This window comes from Tenebrio molitor, chromosome 4 (assembly GCF_963966145.1).
Source record: "Tenebrio molitor chromosome 4, icTenMoli1.1, whole genome shotgun sequence".
Classification (NCBI taxonomy): Eukaryota; Metazoa; Arthropoda; class Insecta; order Coleoptera; family Tenebrionidae; genus Tenebrio; species Tenebrio molitor.
In genome coordinates, this window is record NC_091049.1 from 4,012,657 (window position 1) to 4,030,549 (window position 17,893).

The following is a 17,893-nucleotide window of genomic DNA, read 5'->3' on the forward strand; positions in this document are numbered from 1 at the left end:
TATAAAATGGAAGCAGTAATGATAAAAATAAAAATGTAAATAATAAATAATAACAGTTAATTTGTTGTTATTTTGTAACTTTAAAATGTTGTTAAATTCCAACAAATGTTATCAAATAGAGCATCCCTTTTTCTTGGTAGAGGCCTTGGATTTTCTCATGGGCTACGAGTTATATCTGCGCAAACGATAAAGTAGTCGACGTTTTCAGTTTTCATGTACAAATTTTTCAGTGGTTTATCGCTTCGCCTTCGCGTAGATATTTCCAAGGTCACAGCCCATGAGAGAATCCAACATCCTGTTCTCTGGCCTAGCAACATTTCCTAGATGTGCTGTGATTAACGTCTATTTTGCTTCTCTAAATATTGTTAAATGACAACAAATGAGATCGATCACTTCTTGGTCGTTTTGCGGTTGCACAGTTGTCGATTTTTTGTTGTTGCAGTTTAAAAAAATTTAAATAACTGAAAACTGCACCACAACATAAATGTTCATGTAACATTTGCATCGTATGCGGATTTACAGATTTTGTGCTTTGAATAACAAATGAATGTGACCGTTGCAACCTGAACTTTATAATACCTGTACTATCTCAGTTATCACACCCACTGGTGGTTTTTCAACTGTTATTTATCTTGCAGCGGCAAAACCGTTATGTAAACTCTGCAAACAACAATAATAATAATTCATATTACAACAAGGTGTTATAATAATGTTTTCGTTATTTTGATTAAAGATGTCGTCTTTTGATCAGGTCACATGAGCCAGTCGTTATGATTCTCATTGTCGTCACGCTCTCCTCCCGGTCATAAACCGCTCAGAATAGAATCTCAGCCTCGACAATCCTATCCGTGTCCTAACACAAACGTCATTCTAGCCGACAGCAATCTAGATCGTCGATTAAATCGCGGAGTAGCCAACCTGACGGCGAAAAAAATAACGAGCGTCGAACCCGCTCATTATCGCGAAATGGTTACAGAAGCAGCGTTCACCGTTCACTTAAAAATAAATAGAGAACAAGCGCGTTGAACTAATCGATAACCATGATATGGGTGCGGGTACGGCGGAAAAAAAAATTGTTTAATATTCAGTCCGCATGCACTCTAATTATCGCTGACACAGAACCACAGAAGAAAAAATCTCGCCTCAAACGGTCCAATTTATCGAAATTGCAACAATTATCGACCAGTTCTTGGCGTATCACCGTCGACATTGTCATTACGATTCGAAAATGGCGCGCCCTATGCAAATCTGGCCGTTTTTCGGATCGATATCACGTGTGCAGTCGAGTAGGCCGTGGAGGGTGTTCTCGTGTCGGTCGTCGTCGGATGCGTTGACGCGTTCGACCGTGTATATATCGGTACAGAGGAACAGAGAGATGATTACCTCGCCGCCTCCTCTTCAATTTATACTAAATTTCCCAAAGGTGCTAACCTGATGCGGAACAGCTCGAGTGTGCGAGGCTTTGGCGGCGGCGACGCCGCCACCGCAACGCTCAAAAATTCATATCGACACGCACCCATCTCCCGACTCGACGAAATTTCACGCGGAAAAAGTGAAAACGCGGGATTAATGAGGTTCTCGACTGGGGGAAATTTTCAGAGCAGAGTACGCTCGCAGTCCGAATTGATGTCGCGGAAAAATCGAGAAATTTGCAAAGGATTGCAGCGGAGCGCATTTTAATGAGATTGTGACATATTAAAGGAGACATGTACACTCGAGACTGTAATAAATGATGCATTTTAATGGGATCTATCAGTTTGTAGGAAAAAGTGTGCGAAAGTGACGTTTGATTATCTCTTCAGGAGTGGATGTTTGGGGAGATGTCTTAGTAAGGGTGCAGTCGTGGTAGGAATTAATGACGCGAGAATGGTTCGATTAGAGATAATTATAGGTTTTTGCAATGAGTGTAGTCAAAGAGAAAGTGAAAAATAATAAAAAATCAAATGAAACAGCCGAGTGAGTAAAAATCATGAGCAAAGTTATTGAAGGACAAATCACAACATTACAGAAAACGGAAACTAAGACAATTTTACGTGTAAAAATTTGTAAAAATACCAACATTAATAATGTTTTTTTGTAGTCAATCACTACGTTCAATTCAACGATTTCAATGTCAAAATTTCGAAACATTTGACAACTCGAGTGTGCAAAATTTGACTTCGTTCAATAATGACAACGTTAATGATGCTTTTGGTAAAATTTTGAAGAAACCCAGGTTCGGGTGAAGCGCTCAGCGTGGCAGAAACCGTCGCCACAAGGTCGAGAATCGCATCCCCCTCCCCGTTACAAATAGAGATATCAAAATAATGGCGACGAGCCATATTTTCCGTGCATCATCCCCCTAACAAAAATTCGACAGCTGTCCATGATCTATTCTGTAAACATCACCCCCCTCTCTCTCTCTCGCGTACGTTATTAAAGCGGTTCCTGGGGCGTACCGTCGGCCGTCAAAATTCATAAGCAGTATACAGCGTGTCCGAAAACGTAGACGAGATGAGAGCGGCCGATAATCCGTTCGTCGGTTCGGTAGACACCGATGGAATTTAGGCGCCGGATCGTTATAATTGACTTAATGCAAGATTCGGGCGGACCAACCGACCAACGTCCCGCTGCGCACCGACTGACGGGCGCCACTGGCACTTACGCACTAAACAAATACACGAATATAATGGCCTTACCTGGGCCATGGTCTTGCACCGCTACGGCGATGATTTATTACGAGCCGAAAGCAGACGGGGGCCCCGGCTAACAGGACACGGACGGATTTTACGAGCTGGCAGGGGCGGATTCGGCCCTCGTTTTACGTTGCTTCTCTAATCACGAGAGACTGTTGCGGTCGGGCAGAAGGTGAAAGAGAAAACAAAGAGTGCGGTTCACAATTTTCAAAAAATTTGGAAAAGTTGCAACACCGCTAAGAAGTTTTCCCACAATTTCCACTAACTTTGATACACTAGGAAGTGTAAAGACGTAGTGGAAACTCGCGTTTTTGGAAAATAAATAATTTTAAAAATTGTAGTTTCAAAATTTTGAACAATTTTGGAAAATTAGCTACATCGTTTGGGGGTTTTCCCACGATTTTCACTAACTTTGACACATTAGGAAGCGTAAAGACGTAGTGGAGACTTGCGATTTTTGAAAATAAATAACTGGATAAATGTCTGTTTCAAAATTTTCGAAAATTTTGGAAAATTTGCTACATCGTGTGAGTTTTCCCACAATTTTTACTAACTTAGACACATTAGGAAGCGTAAAGACGTAGTGGAGACTTGCATTTTCGAAAATAAATAATTGGATAAATGTCTGTTTCAAAATTTTGGAAAATTTTGGAAAATTTGCTTCATCGTTTGTGAGTTTTCCCACGATTTCCACTAACTTTGGCACACTAGAAAGCGTAGAGATGCGGTGGAAATAATTCTATAAATTTCTGTTTCAAAATTTTCAAAAATTTTGACATCTCAAACATTTTTATTTTTTTTAAATATTGTTTCACGTTTGTAATTGCAAAATTGGCCATGATGCCAAATCTGTAATATACTTTTCTAAAGTTCTTGAAAATTTTGAAAATTGTGTATTTTGAGTACCGGCAAATTAAAAATTGCAGATTTTTTGAAAGGTTTTTCGATAATTGTGAGTGCACACCCTGAATGGGGTGTTTTGTCTGTGGCAAGCACTTTATTTATACAGGGTGTGCCGTGTGGCGAGAGCCAGTAGATGAGCTAACGTGAGCCCCCTGTGTATTTGCAGACAAATGTTCCCTCAGATGAAGTTCAGAGTGTCCGGCTTGGACCTGAAAGCCAAATACATACTCCTATTGGACATAGTCGCAGCTGACGACTACAGATACAAATTCCACAACAGGTGATTTCCATAAAATCTCTAATACATACCTCAATGTTTCAGGCGTATGTTTCCTGCCTTCAAAGTACGCGTATCGGGCTTAGACAAAAAATCCAAATATATCCTACTAATGGACATCGTAGCTGCTGACGATTGTAGATATAAATTCCACAACAGGTTAGACAATAAAAAAATTCCTACTCTTACTTATTATTTACCTCCTCATACCATTGGTGTTTGATTTCCTCTTTTTTTTTTCTTTTGCAAAAATTTCGTATGCGACAGACCGATGATGCGCTGGGTCACTCAATTTTTCAGTTTCTCTTTTGATTTTCATCGTCTCACATTTTCGTTCTGTTCGATACGAAACTGTCATTCGGGTGTTTGTTTTTGAAAATCGTCGTGAACTCCGAGTCCCAGCAAAAGTCAGAAATTTCGAAAATAAAAAACAGATGCCCGAATTTTGTGTGTTTTTTTGAAAGGCACGAAGCATGCGTAATTCTTGTCAAAAACCAGTAGGTGCGACGAAATAACAAAAATCGCGTTTCTTCACCGAGTTTTCGGAACATTTCCGAAACATTTTTGTTATTTCCTGTACGTTAGCTTGCATGAGTTGTCGTGTGGGGCTCCGTTTTTACAACGTCCTCCGGTTTCAGTCGGTGGATGGTGGCGGGGAAGGCCGACCCCGAGATGCCCAAGAGGATGTACATCCACCCCGACAGCCCGTCGACGGGCGAGCAGTGGATGCAGAAGGTCGTCTCCTTCCACAAGCTCAAGCTCACCAACAACATCTCGGACAAGCACGGCTTTGTGAGTATCTTCTTCGTTTCTCTTCTTGTTTTTTTTTTGTTGTTGTTTTATTTTTTATCTATCCTCGGAATTAAACGTGAAATGTGGGTCGAAACGAGACAATTAGTGGAGAATTCGGACAATAAAGTCGGGTCCGGGTCTTTATGTGGCACTTAATTAGTACAGAGACCACCTATCTCGAACGGTATTAAATGCAAAGCTAATTCGGTTCGGTGCTACTGGAACCGTCGACCAAAAAGGCCACTCCGGCGATAGCCATCCCGATAAAGAGGCGGATTAATTGATTTCGGACGGAAACTCTCAAATCTACAATTAGGACGGATTTACGATGGCATTGACACCAAATTGAAGATGCTCGACGGCGTTTCGTCATGGTTTCGAAAATTTTATGGCCGAGGGACCGCGTTTATGGCCTGTTTCGGGGCCAATTTCGGCCGGGCACCTCGTCCGACTGCCACAAATTGATCACTTTGAAGCCAGAACGTATCGACGTCGACAGTCAAAGACTCCGGCGAAAATTTGACTGTTTTTCAACATTTTTGCCCAAGTACAGATGGTCAAATTTTCCGCTCCAGATTTGACACTAATCCGAAGATCTAATCCTATTTTTGCTCAACGAGTTGTTTCATAATATTCCTCAAGACCTGATTTTGACAATGAGACTAAAATATTTGACATTTTATGACTTGCTGAAGAGTCAAATTTTATCAGGGAACACTCGAATTACAAATTGATAGTCAAAGATTTCGTTGGAGATTTGACTTCAAAAGATTTAAATAAAAAATGTCGATTAGTAGTTTTGATATAGTCAAAAGTTTTACTTTTTTTTTGACAAGCAAACTAAAATATTTGACATTTTGTGACTTGCTGAAGAGTCAAATTTGACTAAGCAACTCTGCACATTGGAATTGGAAAGAATTACAAATATTGAGATTCAAAGATTTCGTTGGAGATTTGACTTTAAAAACTGTCAACTGAATGTAGGTTAAAGATTTGACTACAATATCGTGCGATTTTCGATCAGTTTCGTTTCTTCCGTTGTCAGCAGCACCGCTCTATCGATTAAACTTTAACCCTCTCCGATTCCTCCTTGGCACCCCATCTGTTAAACACCCCGTATATCGGTGGGTCGCCCCTCGCCGTATTGATAGCGCGGCGCGCCCCGAAATCGCATTACACAAATTTACAGAGAAGTATAAGCCGGCGGTGTATGCGGCACATCATCCCCCGCACTAAGTACACGTAAGCTTTTAACAACCCCTGCCCTTTAAAAGCGTCGTCTCCCTCGCGGCGGCGGCCCATCTTTAATCTCGGAATGCAGTGCAGTCTTCGGTGGCGGCTAGAGAAGCCGCCCCGCGATCGCTTCTCAATTAGATAATGAGAGCGCGTCCTCTCGCCGGATCGGTGTCAGAAGGGCGCTCGATATTTTTCGTGCGGGTCGAGGGTGGCAATATACAGGGTCTCCCCGAGTGAATTCGCGTCACGCCCCGGGGCGGGGTTATCCTGTCTCCTGAATAAGACATGCACCACACCATATATTATGCATTTAACACCGAACAAGGCACGGGAGGAGGGAAAAAAAAAGACACCGCACACGAGAGACGCAAGACGGAGGTCTCTGCATACTAAATTTCGCGGGAGATTCCCAGGGGGTGAGGCGGAGACGGGAAGTTGATGCGGAGGGGGTCGTGGATGGGGTCGGAGGGCAACGGTGTGTTAGAAGAAGGAAAATGGGATCGTTGTCAGTTTGAACTAAATATTATAGTGAGATTTGTAGTCAATCCAGCTAAAACTATGTATCTCGGAATGTATTAATAAAGTATGTATGTGTTTCAATTAAAAATAGATTAACTGATGGCGCTCAATTTAGTTTTAGCTTTATGGGAATAAGTAAATAATAGTATACTATGATACGAGTATCTCTTATAAGAAGCATTTTGTAGTACGCACAGGTTTTAGGCATGACGAGCTTGCGAGGAGTGCCATGAAAGAGCAAGTGCTACCAAATGCCCTAAAAACGAGATATCGTACCTACACTATTTTTCCATTTTACGCCTTTTTTAAATCTAAAATCTCAGTTTTAAAATTTGGGGAATTTTATGGTGATTGGTAATACAAATGTTACAGTGGAACATTTGAAAGTTCAATTTGAAGTTATTGTTATATCGTTTGTTTAGCGTGATTTGGCGTTTGGCATTTGATATTTGACATTGAAAGTTACCAAACTTGAAAATATAAATTGCACTGGTCTATTACAGCACTCAAATCAGCTATTAGCGCACTCTTTTGAGTACTGTAATAGTTTTGTTATAAACGCAAAATAGAAAAACAACTTTTTTAATCCAGTTTATAAAATTTTTGAAAATTCAATCTTAATAGAGATAATCATTACAGCAATAGCCTTAATTTGCTAAGCAAGTAAGAAAATGATAGTAATAATTTTATTTTTTGTATTTCTCGCAACAAATAACAGTTTTTTCTACGATCGTGCAAAAAGTGTGTGTTCAATGCATTGTTTTTAGTGGAAAAAGTGCCTTTTAATTGCACTAGTGCAATAAAGTCTGTCAACAGTCTGTCTACGATCGTGCAAAAAGTGAGTGTTTATTGTATTTTTCACACACGACGCACAGGACTGAACTGTTGTTTATCGTTGTTTTTTTCTCGTTTTTTTGTTCGATCGTAGAAAAAATGTGCACTCGACGTGTTGTCCCACTCGCCTGCGGCTCTTGGGACAATTTTCACGTCGCGTGCAATAATCATTCACTTTTTGCAATTGTTGCATAAATAACTATTATCTACTTTGCGTTACAAATGGGTACATTATTATATCTAAAACAGTTTAATAATGAATCATGTTATTAAACTGTTTTTGGTAACTTTTAGCTTTTGTTACATTGGCAACATCAGCCGTTTGACGTCAGGCGTCAAGGTAACGAGTGAAGCTATGAAGTAAACTTAGTAAATATAACCTTACATTTTTGTGAAAAATGTCTGTTACCAACCCACGCGAAAGTCCCTAGTCTAATGAAAACTTGAGCAACTGAAATTTCAGGAATTAGTAAAGCAAAGTAGAAATATTTTTTTATTTTTGTAAATTGTAGTTTAAGAAAAAAATTTGAATTGCTAAAGATGTTCAAAAATTTGACAGATTTTTAACTTCCAAAAAATAAAATTTAAATTTCCTTTTGCAAGTTACGTCGTGGTCAGTAACGACCGTAATGGTGAAAATGTAAATGTTTTCAAGAATTTGGCAAACCTGTTCCGGCCAGGCAGACGCATTTACCGAAACAACTCGTGACATGTTTGTTTTTTTTTCTCAGCTTCATTTATTTTTCTCAAAATCTAAATTCGCCCTCGTGCTCTTAAAATGTGTCCGAAAGGCGACACGCAGGGTGTCAACACCGTTGTCCTCCCCCACTAACTAAATATAATTTTTTTCCCGCCACCCATCTAAAAGGTACCCGAATGCCAGTAGCCGAATAAGAGATATCCCGAAGCAATTTAGATACCGAATACAGCGGTTTCCACTCTGTTCCAGTAATAGTGCCACCGTTTCCTATCTGGCGGCGGCGATAAGCCGACAGTAATAAAAGAAAATACGACGTGAAAAAAAATTTCGAGACAATGATAATGGACGTCGGTGGTCCTCCCGTCATTAGCGCGCACATTTCTATTTTTTCGAAGGTCGAAAATTTGTTTGTCGACCACAAAAGCAACCAGATCCTATCGCCCGTCCATTATCATTGCTATCTATACCGAGTGTTCCGATTTGACGGTAATTCCCGGAGACGCTGAGCGCGCCACAACAATTTCCTCGTTGTTGCATAATTAATGTTATTTATCGACGGATGACAAATAACTTTTGTATTATTATTTCGAGATCGATTGTGTTTGTATACACGCTGAATACCAAAACGACAAGTGTAATGATACGGACCCCGAAAAAAAAATCCTTATGAATTATTCCATCTACATTACATTTAAAAGTTGACAAACAATGCTTAATGATCGCTAATGAATGTAACGTTTATTGTAATACGTCATTAGGGTCCTTTCGTATCGACCACGGAGTGCCCGACTCCCAGGACGCGCCTTTTTCGGGATCGAGACCGCCATTTTGTGCGTACCCGCGTAATGACACCTTCGGATCGCGTTATTTCAGTGATTTGTGAGTTGCATGTCGATCGCCGGTCGAACGTTGTTATGCTCTTAATTATTCAGAGACGCGGAGGGATTTATTAGCGGTCGGGGGACGGTAAAACTGGCGATTTTGCTTTGTTCGGTGCGGGGGCTGAATCGTGGGGAAATTGATTCGGGGGTGGGTGCAGTTGCGAAACTGGATGACAGTAATATGGGGAAAATGGGGCATTCGAACCGCAGATTTTCCGCTTTTTTTATTCTCAGTTAAGTAATTTTTTAGTTCGTCCGTTGCTATGGAGTACCTCCGGGCTCCCGATAGTCCGGTGTTCTGTCAGGTGATTTTAAAAAATTTACGTTACTATCGAGTCATACTCGGCTGCTGGACGTGAAATTAAAAAAAGAATCACCCAGTACAAACCTTCCAGTTACAAAACAACGTCAAGGCGGTGGACCTGGTTCGTGATTATTATCGGTGTTGCAACGAAAAAAAAATCAAAAAAATATTTGACGGAGTGTGGTAGGTACGCGACAGGGTTTTTTTACAGTTTTGAAACTTTTTTCAAAAAAATTTAAGAATTTAAAAAATGTTAGAAATCGTTCCAGACGAAATATTCAAGGAAGGAGAAAGTGGTATTATTCTTTTACCGTCATGTCCAATTCATAGTCCACTTTTTTGAATTCTGAATTGAATAAAACTTTGCACCGTGCTTTTGGACAGATGTTACAAAATTGTCACTACTTTCAATATTTTATCTTTAAAAAGAACAATTACCTAGTACCTACAGGATGTGTATAAATTATTGTCTGGTCCAGCTTGCTATGAAAACTTGTCAAATCTTGTACCGCTTAATATTAAATGTCACATTTTTAGGTTAGATTGTTGGCTTTTAACCTGAGACAAGTTTCAACTATGTTTTGCTCCCACTAACGTTAATATATTTAATATCAACACCTTCAACAGGGGAATAGTCATCCTCCCGTCATACTGCCACACAGTGTACCTATATTCAGTAATTGGTATAAGACCAAATCCTAATGGATAAATGTTGAGAACACCTTGTCTCTGTATGCTGCTATACCGGGTGAGATAAGTTTTATCGTCAGCACGATTAACCCTATTAAAAAATTAGTAAAAATTAAGAAACTTTAGGGTTACATTCCCTTGATATAAGACTTCAAATGTGTGTAATCAATTTTCACTTATCACTTTATTCAGAGCCATAAAATTTAAAAAATCGAATTTGAGCAAAAAAAAATTTTTTTTCGTACGCGCTCATAATTCACAATTAATTCAAAGAACACATTTACGAAATTCGCATGAAAAGAAAATTATTCGTTTTTTAATTAGTCCAATTTTAACATTAAGAGCGAAAAATGACCAAAATTTACAACTGCAGTGTCATAAATAAATATCTCATTGTTGGGAAACATCTGTTGACCACTTTTCTAGTAATTACAATAATACAATAGGTACTGCGTTTTTGTCTGTTTTCACATTTTTTGTTTTATGCTAGTAATATACACGACCTAGACTGGGTTTTTCAGGAGAAATAGGTTTTGCAGATTTTTCAAAAAAAATCTTAAATTTATTTAACAATATGCATAATACAGATTGTACACCAGATTGTTGAGATAAACAGGCTACGGATATTTGCGCAGTCTCTTCCACTCTTTCTCTCAAATCTTCGATAATTTCATCAGATATTGGTGGCCATCCTGACAATTTACCCTTGCTAACTGTTCCAGTCGTTAAAAACCTGTTCACAAAAATGATCCAGAATGTTATCTGGATATTTCGCCCAGAATTCATTTTTACAATCAAATAATGAATATGTCCATTCACCCATTAATAAACCTTCCATTTCGAAAGTAAGAAACAACAATTAACGTGTTCTGTTTAATTGAATAAACCATCATCAAAAAAATAAAGGTACAATAAAACTTAAACATCAAAACCTAACCTCATAAATTCTGTCAGTCTGTTTAGCTCCCAAAGCGGACGTACGAGTATTTGCAATTTGTATTGAAAATTACAGATTTTTGGTGTTTATTAACTGATTTACTGATTACTGATTAGCTGTGATATAACGAATAAAAAGAACGAAAACTGGACTGAAAAGCACGAACAAAACGTCAATGTCAGAAGTGAGAGTTAATAACGAATTAATATTAGGCATCTGTTTCAAAAAAACGGCACAATAATATTTTTTTCCAAAGCTGGCTTGACCCGACAATCATTTATAGATACCCTGTATATTCTATTCTGTATTCATAATTTTTTGAAGTTATTTTCGGAACGTGCTAGTGGTGAACCTTTAAATCTTGACCGTTGTTTTTGACAAAAAGAAAAAAAATGTGGTGAGAAAATTATTAGCATCTGAGCTGTGTTGCAAGTTGGGCCCAGATCTAATTTTTTAGGCTCTTACTTTTTATTTTAAACATGAGTGGAATTCTTTTCTAGACAGCTTCAAAAGGATACGATTTTTAAATATTTTTCACTAATAAGAAACTACCTTTTAGTGGTTCCAATGAAAATGGCGGCAATTTTGAAAATTTTATTTTACTAAATACAGGTGTCCCAAAAATGGCGTACTAACGGTGCACTACGGTGTAGAAGAGATTACCGTAAACGCCAGAAAAATGTTAAAAAAATTCTATTGGACTTATTTGCTGATTTGTATGAAATTGTCATGACAGCTACGTCTAATCGTACATATTATCACGAAGTACAAGGTCACTCACTAAAGTCGGTTTTTGATATTGTTGCGAATAAGTCGTAAAACTGGGTTGTCATAAATCAATAATAATCACCGCTTAATACACGCATATGCGAATTTCTTTTGTCGGGAAGATACTGCGCTCGGCTTACGTTAACCAACTGGCCATCCTCGTTCTGAAAGCTGTGTGCGGGCGTAAAAGTGAGAAAACATGATGTTTGGAAGATGCTAGGTAAGGGATATTACTTTAGAGCAGGAAATCCAAAAAGTTCATCTTCGTAGAAATATTAATTCTTCTGCTAATAATTAATTATTCATGAAATGTTTTGGACGCACTGGAATCTGTCAGCGCTTCGGTCGTTTTATGGCTTAGCTGCATCGGCCTCACAAACAGAGTTATACCAATATCTAATTCTGCATAATAGAGAATTTAGAAGCTTTGGAAATCGAAAAAATTATTTTAAATCCTCTACGGTAACATTACAAGGTAATAATGTATGAATATATCTTTGTTTACATTGTATTATCGTTAATAATAATAATAAAAATAATAGATTTTTTTGTCGGAAACATTTTTTCCATATTTTTTTCATGTACCTACATTTAAACAGCCTCGATAAGGTAGTAAGTAGTTGGTACGCCATTTTTGGGACACCTGTATTTATCAAATAATGTTCATAATTTGCTCCGCAAGTTCAGAGGAAAGAGATAATAATTTTCGACTTTTAGCGTTCAGATATTTTCTAAAATTGTACACACTTATTTTAAATACATATTTGAAATGACAAAAAACGCTGTAACTGATGGGATGAAACATAAAATACTTCTAGTTTTGTCTTCGTTACCTTAGTTGCGATGTTGCAACAGCTTTTAAGTACTACAGTTTTTTGCTTGTATTTTATCATAGAATCATGTGATGTAAATAATATGGGCCATTTTTAATACATCCTGTATATCTAGTGAAACTTTGAAAGTAATAATAACTCCCCTAGAATTGAGTAATCTAGTTTTGTTTACTGTTCAATGACATGTTCAAATTTTAGCTTCCAAAAAAACAACAAGCATAATTCGCCCTTTCAATCTGAAAAATGACACACACAAGTTCAAAAACAAAAGGAGATAGAACTCTTTCATAGTTTTATTTAATTCATTAAAATTAACAAATTCCAAAAATTTACCTTTCTATCGATTTTTTGCAATTTACCAGTTCTAAATTTAAAAAATTCAGTATTGAAATGCCTACAACTTGCTACGCAATTCGAAGAAACATATCTGGTTTTGTTCATGTTTTTACTTTGATTTGAAGAGATTTTTTTAATTCGAAAATTTTTCTCTTCGGTTCATGTTCAGCAAATTTTGACATCTCACTAAAGCCTAAGAGATACCATTAAAACGATCATAACTCTCTAAAATGGAAATATAAATATGTACTTCACACGCTTTTTATCCTCCACGAGTTGTTTAGTCAAAAATATATTCTTCAGCCGGTTTTAATTATTTATGTCAAGGCGCTTCATCAGGGCCAAAAGACAACCGTTACGGCCTTTCAGTAAGAAGTTTGGTTGAAATACGAGTATGTATATCTGTCGCATCATTCTAGGTTGTAACAAATTAAAATTCTTAAAAGTCGAAGTAGTCGCGTTTCCTTGGTCTCTCGAACAACGATCGTAAACAAACACATTACCGCACTAGTTTTGTTATGTAACTTGATGCCAACTTAGTTCACAAACCGTGGAATTAGTCTTATTTGTTTTTAAAAATTCTTGTACTCTTATTATTTATTACTCTTGTTATTAAAAAAAATATTTTTATTTTTTTCTCAAATCGACTTAATTTTTCTGTAGCCGTCGCATTTTCGTCGCCTTTCCGTGTCGTCCCCCCGTTCCGGAGAAGATCGCCCCCGTCCCCACCCCCGCGTCGGATCAACCCCCATCTTATCTGTCCCGACGCATCGCGTGTCGTCGCGACGCTGCACCACCGAAAAGCGCACCCGTCTTAAGGTCCACGTTCGTGTAAAATACGGCACACATCCACCACTCGACCCCCTCGTCTCGTACCTACCGAAAGTCACCCTTACGTCCGCCATCCTTTCGGATGAACTCACCACGGATATTTTTTTTACGTCGGTAATTTCGGAGTGTTAATACAACTTCGAAATGGCCACTAATGCTTTCGAGGTGTTTGCCTTATGCGAGCGTGGCACGCGATCCGGCTATATATGTGAGCCGGGGGGCGGCTGGCGGCGGGGGTGGGGGCGCGACGACACGGACGGGAGACGGATAATGTTTTATTTACCTCGGATTTGCCGGATATCGACGCCAGACAAATATCTAATTTAGGGGTGGGGCACGGAAATAAATAAAAAAAAAATTGATTTTGGAAAAAATCCGCAGAGAACAAAACGTTCGAATCAAATCGAGGCGGCTGCGACTTTTGACACTCGTCACGTGATCCACGACAAGTTCCTCGTTTGTTGTAGGTTTTAATTTTGATCGAGACGAGTGGGCCGCGATTTTGGACGTTTGTCACGTGACGCGAGCACAGCCGCCCGCGATCCGTTTGAATTTGGATTTTTCGCTTCCCACGCGTCGGCTTTGTGCCGGAAAAAATGTAAAGAAGAGGAAAAAAACGGTTGCCGGTGGTGAAGGGTTGCGAGACGGGCAAAAAGGATGGAGGAGAACCAAGTCGGCGTAGTTAAGTCGAACATGGTCCGATAATTTGCTTGTTGTGTGCATCTTTTCTCGGCATCGTAAATTTCCGAAGCGTAAGGGCCAGAATCGGGCGCCGGCCGGCCCCTTTGACTTTCCAATTCGATGAGCCAAAAATTAAGAGGCCGACAAAAAAATCTGTTCCTGTACACGTTAGTTTGTCTCACGGCGAAGAGAAGAGTTTGCGCTCCGCTAAACAGACACCGATATGGAGAGTCCAGGGACGGACGGGGGTGGTTCGAAAATTTTACACAAGAGCCGGTTCTGGCGACGCTTGTTTCGTTTCTTCAAGCACAAATCGGAATCGTTATTGCTTTTATGATTGGAATTAATCTGGGGCGAACTTGATTGTCGCGACGGACAAGGGAATTTGATGCAGAGACGGATCTGGATTTTTGATAAAATTTAAACAATCAAAATGTTCTGGACATTCCTCCGATTTCTTGTTTGTTGCCAATATTTGATAACATCGAAATTCTGCTATGTGAGTGTCAGTTGCTTATTTTTTTGGGGAAATAAGGGTTGAGAAAAATGTAAATGATCTGTTCGAGTTCGTTTTGAAAAGTTTAATGAAAAATACAATGTTGCCATTATTTCACAATTTGAACGTACACTGACGTTTTAAATACCTATACAAAGTGTCTATAAAAGAATGTAAGTATGTCAAGAATCCAGTGGAATTCGAATACGTAAGGTGAAAAGTATTTAGAATACAGAAAAAGAAGAAAATCACAAGCAAAACAACTAAGATGTCAAACTCACAACTGACGATAAGATTTAATGATTTGACATTTGACTGTTGACATCTGATTCAATGGCTGGGCATAGTTTGACACAATAAAATTGTAGAGGCGCACAATTCCACAGGACTCTTGATATACGTTCTTTCATAGACACTTTGTAGATATAACGGACTAATTTAGTTTCTTGAGAAGCAATTAGAATTAATCTTTGCAGTCTCTTTCTTAAATTTCTAAACTATTCCGAATTTCTAATAAGTATTTTTTGTTCTATTCTTCAACGCCTTGCCCAAAACTGTAATTTTAGTGTTATCGATTTCCAGAACTTTTTAAGCATTTTCTATGCTGCTATAACGTCCGCTTAGCTATTGAAAGCATTTAGATCGATTAATTTTGTAATTAAGAAAAAAATGCTAGTTGCGATGCTGCAACTGGTCAAGTTTTTAATTGCAAAGCATTATTTCTTAGAAGATAAGTAGCGTTAATGAAGAATAACTAATAATTCCAGCAGCGCTGTTGGTTAATTAATAATGCAATAGGTTGTTGTAGAATGTAAAGAACGTGGTCACAGCATACCTACATTTAAGGAAAAACAAAACATATTTTTTACAGTTAATCGTGTCGAAGACATCAAAGATTGCAATTTGTTTAAGAAAACTGTACATCTAGAATTTCAACCCATGATTTAAGGAAGACATTGTGATAATTAAACCACTGAAGTCAATTAATCTAAATTGGTGAAAAATTAAGTGCAAAATGTAGAATCACTTGATTCATCAGAAGAATATTAAAAGTAAATTAATTCACTACTTACTTATATCGGGTGTTCATTTAAATTTATCCTCAAAGTTGGCGTTGAAGAGTCGATTGTGAACGCACCACGGATCGCAGATGACGGATGAGCTGTTTAAATTTAACCTCACTTTTTGCGTTGTTTGTCTTTTTACTCTGCAGACTGACGAGTGGTGCATTCACAATCGACTCTTCAACGCCAACTTTGAGGATAAATTTAAATGAACACCCGATCCTATTAGCACTATACTACTGGGTGACTTTTACTGATTGAAATATTTTTATTCGGTTGGCAACACATTTACGATTTTATGTTGGTACACTTGACTCTCAAATTCAAATATGACAGTTCAAAAGTCAAAACAAATTAAATTGTCATTATTTATTCCTAGAATCTTAATCTAAAAAGCGAATCTACAGTCAACTTTTTGACAAATGACTAGACGTACCGGTTATTCGGGAGTGCCAACCCACTAAATTTGTCTCAATCATTAAAAGTCACCCGGCATATATTACCTATATTATACAGGGTGTTTGAAAATTGCTAGTACAAAAAAAAACTCTGGCATCTAGAAGCCCTAAGAAATCCAAAAAAACCAATTTTTAATTTTTTTAAACAAAAGGGATAAAGTAACCCTATCCCAGCATATTTTACGCCTCAGGCGGGGCAGTATTTTTTAAACCTTGGTAACCAAGCGTGATAATGAAGGACTATACAACAATATGAAAAATTAATATTTTTTTGCAAGATTTTGGCAACTAACAATGGTACTAACAATTTTAACCCAATTTTTAGTAATTTTTATCTCGAAAACTAGAGGACTTTTATTAAAACAAATTTTTGCCGATGACTTTAACTCACCATCACCAATTACCAGTATTTTTTTGTACTAGCAATTTTCAAACACCCTGTATAACTATCGGGTGTTCATTTAAATTTCCGGTCAAAGTTGGCGTTGAAGAGGCGATTGTGAACGGATCAGCTGTTTAAATGTTACCTCAGTTTTTGGGTTGTTTGTGTTTTTACACGAGTGATGCGTTCACAATCGACTCTTCAGCGCCAACTTTTACCGGAAATTTCAATGAACACCCGATAGAATATAACAGGTTTTCCTTTTTTCTCTGTAGAGATGAAGTTTTAAGAAAATACATTTTAATTAAATATTTTTATTGTAAAAAATGGAAAAGCACTTTTAATTAACTTTGAAATTAGATTGAATTAGGTAAGTTCGGGAAATCTTGTGATTAATGTATGTCCCCACAGTTCTAAGTTATTTGTTATTTTCTACATATTTAAACCTTTTACCTGACTCTTTATTCTTACTCAACATCTTTTTTCTCGCATTTTCTCTTGTTAATTTTTTTTACCCCATTTTCTTCGACCCACAATCAACCTTTTTTTTATTGCACATTTTAGCACTCTTGCCGTACATTTTTCTTTTCCTTTTTCTTACGTGCGCTTCTCGCATTTTCTCGTTTCGTCTTTTGCTCGATTTTTTGAGAGAGATGAATCCCCCGTCGCGGTTCTCGCCGCCCACCCGCCCCCCACGATCGCTCCGCCGTCGCCGCGGCCGTCTCGATGACGATCACCGGGGGTCAGTCTGGCGGCATGAGAAAGCCGGCCTGTTCACATATTTACACTCGAACTCCCAGTCTGCAGCGTTGTGCAAATATTTAACTGGAACATCGGCGTTGTCCTCCTGAAAAACTGGCTGAGCTTCTGAAAAACGGCGCCCGACACGCACACAATCGTAATTTTTCCTCCATCGCCGACCCCCGTTCGCTTTCCATCCCTCCTCGGTGTCAGACACAAAACGGGAAACTTCTGAAAACTGTCACCGTCGCTGAAATATTCCGGCCGTTTAATGCGTTCGTGATAATAACTCAACACCCTTTTATGTTAATTCGGGGCCGCGGTCCCGGGGGCGGTTGCGGTGGCGGCGGCAGCAGCGTACCCCGGCTATTTGCATGCGGGGATAATTTAGTGATCGGTTTCGAACTGGTCGGACTTGTAAATGATAATGTATTCGTGCCGAATTTGTTCGACATTGATACCGATCAGATAACGGTTGTCTTTTTGTGTTGTTCGTTCGGTTCGGGGAGGGTTGGTCGAGTCGAGAGGAGCGGCGCGGGGGCGGCAGGTCGGATC

At 38.6% G+C, this 17,893-nt stretch overlaps 1 protein-coding gene across 4 annotated transcripts in view; it reads left to right on the forward strand.

Moving 5' to 3' along the window:
• LOC138129781 (optomotor-blind protein-like) overlaps positions 1-17,893 on the forward strand; it is a 68,146-nt gene that overhangs the window by 21,051 nt on the left and 29,202 nt on the right. For 2 of the 4 annotated variants that reach the window (XM_069046079.1, XM_069046081.1), the window contains exons 3-4: positions 3,745-3,858; positions 4,494-4,647. In XM_069046079.1, the coding sequence (XP_068902180.1) occupies positions 3,745-3,858; positions 4,494-4,647 (268 nt within the window). Of the gene's footprint in view, positions 1-3,744; positions 3,859-3,900; positions 4,015-4,493; positions 4,648-17,893 lie in introns of all 4 variants that reach the window. The other 2 variants (XM_069046078.1, XM_069046080.1) reach the window with 1 other exon arrangement.